The sequence below is a fragment of the Rattus rattus genome, chromosome 14, assembly GCF_011064425.1.
Source record: "Rattus rattus isolate New Zealand chromosome 14, Rrattus_CSIRO_v1, whole genome shotgun sequence".
Classification (NCBI taxonomy): domain Eukaryota; kingdom Metazoa; phylum Chordata; class Mammalia; order Rodentia; family Muridae; genus Rattus; species Rattus rattus.
The window spans coordinates 1301532-1306573 of NC_046167.1; the positions used below are offsets into that span (position 1 = coordinate 1301532).

The 5042-nt window shown below is 45.3% G+C and overlaps 1 protein-coding gene across 1 annotated transcript; it reads left to right on the top strand.

Moving 5' to 3' along the window:
- Positions 1 to 2384: 2384 nt before the first annotated feature.
- LOC116884019 (glyceraldehyde-3-phosphate dehydrogenase) lies at positions 2385 to 3395 on the top strand (the record flags this gene model as incomplete). Its single annotated transcript, XM_032885257.1, has 1 exon — positions 2385 to 3395. A coding segment is annotated over one exon (987 nt), but the record flags the coding sequence as incomplete, so codon positions are not given.
- Positions 3396 to 5042: the final 1647 nt, after the last annotated feature.

Below are 5042 nucleotides of genomic sequence, written 5' to 3' on the forward strand. Positions count from 1 at the left end.
TCTCCTACACTGCTCTTTGCTACCTTAAACATCAAAACATGACCACATCTCCGTTCCTGCTCGACATGTGGGCTTGTTCATGGTGATTTTATCTGTTATACGTCTAGACTGAGAACAAATTGAACTTAAATCATCTTTTGTATGGGTCAGTAAGTTAGGGTGTCTTTTTAATTCTATGTTGCCTAACGGAAGAGCCATGTGAGGCTTGGATGCATTCCATAAGCATCAAGTTGAATGTAGAAGGGACCAGGTGCCATGCGACACTCACATCCACAGTTTAAGGCACACAGATGAGAGACACACATCCTTTCTAGATAAAGGGGAGGAAGTTGTGATTAGATGGGTGATGGGTAATATTGGAGTGTGGATAGCTCTGTTTCCAATTACCACCTACAGATCTTCAAAGGGTGAGCTCCTCATGAAAGATAGTTCATGTGTGAGTTCATGTTGCAACATTTGATACTGCTGTCTCTTAGCGTGGGATCAGAAACCCAAGTAGGCACAGTTTTTATATATTAAAATCTATTACTCAATATTTGGAGCTCCCAAAAATGAGACCCTTAACTTTTCCATCATGGTTGTTAATACATTGTGTTGTAAGTCTCAGAAGTAACTAAGAGCCTATGCTCTTAGGGGACAGATACTCTGGGGTCTCACTGCCTTGTGTTGGTGGGCTCTTTATTTCCACCATGTTGCCAAGCAAGTCATAGAGTGTTGTGCAATGTCTCATTTGAGAATGGAGGCAGTGGGTGTTGACATCATGTCTTGCAGAGTGGTGCCTGAGTCTGGATTTGTGGTCTCCTCGGATCAAATTCCTTTTCTCAGGATGGGTTGCCTAGCTTGTTCCTGACAGACCTTATCTGTGTTTCATGGAATGTAATGGAAGATGTGTGGCTACACCAAGTCAAAAAACTGGTGTCAGCCCCAGCTCTCTTCTGCTGCCCCAGCCACCACATCCTAACCACAGGGGGCTGTAAAACATGATAGTAAGAGGGGTTTGGGCTCTGCTGGTAATCAGGTTGACTCACCATTCACATCTCACCACACAGTGACCTCAGCCTGACTCACAGCAGGCCCAAATGCTCTCCAAATTCCTCCAGGGCTGTCCAGGGCCCTATGCATTTGAACCTTGCAAGTAGGCCCTTCTCCACTCGCAGAGGCAAGCGCCCAGGACTCGTTTCTTTTAAGGTACTCCAGTTTGGCAGATGCTAACCCTCAGAGAAATTGCTCAGAACATGACCCGAGTTCTCCACTTCTTTCTCCCAGAAAACACGTGTGCATCTGACATTTGGTTTTTATTATACTGAGAGTACAAGGAGCATCAGAGTTTTATCCAAGGCACATGACATGATTGGATGTATATATCTTGTTAGGCACACACAGCAGTCAGTGTTGCTAAGCATGTCATGGAATAACACTGTGCATGAGGTGGGAATGAATGTGTTTGAGTGTATGTGTTACATCTGTTGTGTCTGTTTTATGTGTGGTATATGAGTGTTATGAGTGTGTGTGTGTGTGTGTGTGTGTTTGCATGTGTGTGTCTGTATGTATGTGCATGTATGTGTGTGCATGTGGTGTGTATGTGGAGTATGTACATTGATTTTGTGTGTAGTTATGTGTATTGTGTGAAGTGTGTACATGAGGAGAGTATATGTATTATATTGTGTATGCTGTAGTGTGTTGTGTTTTTGCATTGTGTAAAATATATGTGGTATGTATGCAGGGTGTATATCTTTTGTGCAGTTTGTGTGGTACATGTGTGTAATGTGTGATATGTGTGGTGCTTGTATATTGTGCATAGGGACTGTGTGCATGTGATGTTTACAGGGTATTATGCATGGACAGTATCTGTAATGTGTGCATAATGTGTTGTGTGTGTGGACGCATCTGTGTGTATATATAACTTAAATTTACTTTTACACAAGTTTGCAGTGTAGTGCTAAGGACTGGCAGTATGGGAGCTGGGTTAAAACATCTTGAACCTCAGTTACTTATAGTCCAAGGACCCAGTACACAAAATAGGGACACCATGTTTGTTCTGGGACTTACTGAGACAGTAGTAACTACTCAGAAAGCCCTGGATGGATGACACTGGTCTTGTTCCTGTAGCAATGTCCCTTTCTCAACCTCAAAGAAGCCAAGACAAGAATAGACAGTCTTGGCCTCTGTATTTTGGCTAGACTTGGCAGAAATGCCCTTTAATGAGAAGGCTTCAATCTATTGGATGAGGCAAAGGCACAAATTATTTTAAAAATAATAGAGAAGTAATTTTAGTGATCTTAATAATAACTATAGAGGCTCTCTGCTCCTCCCTGTTCCAGAGACAGCCGCATCTTCTTGTGCAGTGCCAGCCTCGTCTCATAGACAAGATGGTGAAGGTTGGTGTGAACGGATTTGGCCGTATTGGGCGCCTGGTTACCAGGGCTGCCTTCTCTTGTGACAAAGTGGACATTGTTGCCATCAACGACCCCTTCATTGACCTCAACTACATGGTCTACATGTTCCAGTATGACTCTACCCACGGCAAGTTCAACGGCACAGTGAAGGCTGAGAATGGGAAGCTTGTCATCAACGGGAAGGCCATCACCATCTTCCAGGAGCGAGATCCCGCTAACATCAAATGGGGTGACGCTGGTGCTGAGTATGTTGTGGAGTCTACTGGCGTCTTCACCACCATGGAGAAGGCTGGGGCTCACCTGAAGGGTGGGGCCAAAAGGGTCATCATCTCCGCCCCTTCCGCTGATGCCCCCATGTTTGTGATGGGTGTGAACCACGAGAAATATGACAACTCCCTCAAGATTGTCAGCAATGCATCCTGCACCACCAACTGCTTAGCCCCCCTGGCCAAGGTCATCCATGACAACTTTGGCATCGTGGAAGGGCTCATGACCACAGTCCATGCCATCACTGCCTCTCAGATGACTGTGGATGGCCCCTCTGGAAAGCTGTGGCGTGATGGCCGTGGGGCAGCCCAGAACATCATCCCTGCATCCACTGGTGCTGCCAAGGCTGTGGGCAAGGTCATCCCAGAGCTGAACGGGAAGCTCACTGGCATGGCCTTCCGTGTTCCTACCCCCAATGTATCCGTTGTGGATCTGACCTGCCGCCTGGAGAAACCTGCCAACTATGATGACATCAAGAAGGTGGTGAAGCAGGCGGCCGAGGGCCCACTAAAGGGCATCCTGGGCTACACTGAGGACCAGGTTGTCTCCTGCGACTTCAACAGCAACTCCCACTCTTCCACCTTTGATGCTGGGGCTGGCATTGCTCTTAACGACAACTTTGTGAAGCTCATCTCCTGGTATGACAATGAATATGGCTACAGCAACAGGGTGGTGGACCTCATGGCCTACATGGCCTCCAAGGAGTAAGAAACCCTGGACCACCCAGCCCAGCAAGGACACTGAGAGCAAGAGAGAGGCCCTCAGTTGCTGAGGAGTCCCCATCCCAACTCAGCCCCCAACACTGAGCATCTCCCTCACAATTCCATCCCAGACCCCATAACAGGAGGGGCCTAGGGAGCCCTCCCTTCTCTCTTGAATACCATCAAAAAAGTACGCTGCACCCTCAAAAAAAAATAATAACTATAGAAAGCATTGGTCTTTCTAAGGAGTGGTGAATCAGAATGTTTTAATGGATTTGTAGAATGATAGGAGTGCTGCTGGGGAGAAATCCCACAGGTATACCTCATGACTCAAAAGAAAGGAAAGAAAGCAAGATAAACAAGGCAAGGTGTTTGGTGGGAATTCAACCTGGATCTCACTGAAGTGAGGAGACACTCCATCCCAACACTCATGTGCAGATAGTCGATGAAATTAACTGATCAGCTTTCATGGTAGACACACACGGCAACACGAGCGTATTTGGTTAAACTGCTCATTAGGAGATCTGAATGTAGAAGAAAGTTCTATTGAGTGTAACTGAGTCATGTGAACTAGCTTCCTTGTTTAGATGAGCCATGCCGTAGCAGCCCTGAGCTTTATCTTTTCTTCAGTGGCATTTAAATGGGCAAGACACAAAAACACAAGAGATAATACCAATCGATTTCATAGGTGCCTGCAATTGAATGAAGTTTTCGAAACAGTAGACATGGTGATCAAACAAACCTTGTTACAAATATCACCTGCCCTTCCCCTTATGCACTCCAGACTCAGATAGCACAGCCGTAAACCTGTCCCTTCACATACCAGTACCAGTTCTCAGGGATACCCAACTGCATGGCTTGCTCATACATGCTGTTACCATAAAAACCATGCTACTGACCCTGAAAGTAAAAACCACAATTATCCAGGGGGGCGGAAGAGACAACTATGACCTTTGTGTGAAGTTGGAAACCAGATTTCTATGGGGGAGTAGAAAGCTACTGAGGACATGTCTGGGAGAAACTGCAGTGGAATACAGAGATATGGCGCTGACAGAGCCTGGAAGGACATAGGTACCTGAGGAGGAGTGTTTTACACAAGTAAGTCTTTACATAGATGAACATCGTCTAACTTGAATAACAGAGCTACAAACGTAAAAAACTATGAGGTGAGGAGTGGACACGCTTGAAAACAAGGTTTGGAAAAGCTAACTAGAAACCTACTTTGGAAGAGTGCGGTAAGGGGGCTAAAGTTTATGTGGCAAAATACTCCACAAAAGCAGAATCATGGATGCAAAAGTCTGACTTCTTAAGATTGTGTGCTCAGCCAAGACTAAAGATGCCTATAAACGAAATAAAACTCAGTCCCGAAATATACGAGTTTTCTCTCCCAAAACCATGATCAAATATTCTTTGAAGTCGACATAAAAACTCAGAAACAGCCTTAAACAATGTGAGTCACTTCATAGTATTCATCTTAAACAATAGGGAAATTCTTACAGCTGAAGTGTTAGGATGGGGAAATCAAGACGTTGCTATAGAAACCGGGTTCCTAAGAACGCATGGCAGCCATCACAACAAAGGAGGCAACGAGAGAGAGGGCACTACAGAGACTTTCCTATCAATATTTGAACAGTGTAATTCAAGTCCAACCCATAATAAAACCAGGCTTGTTCTTTCT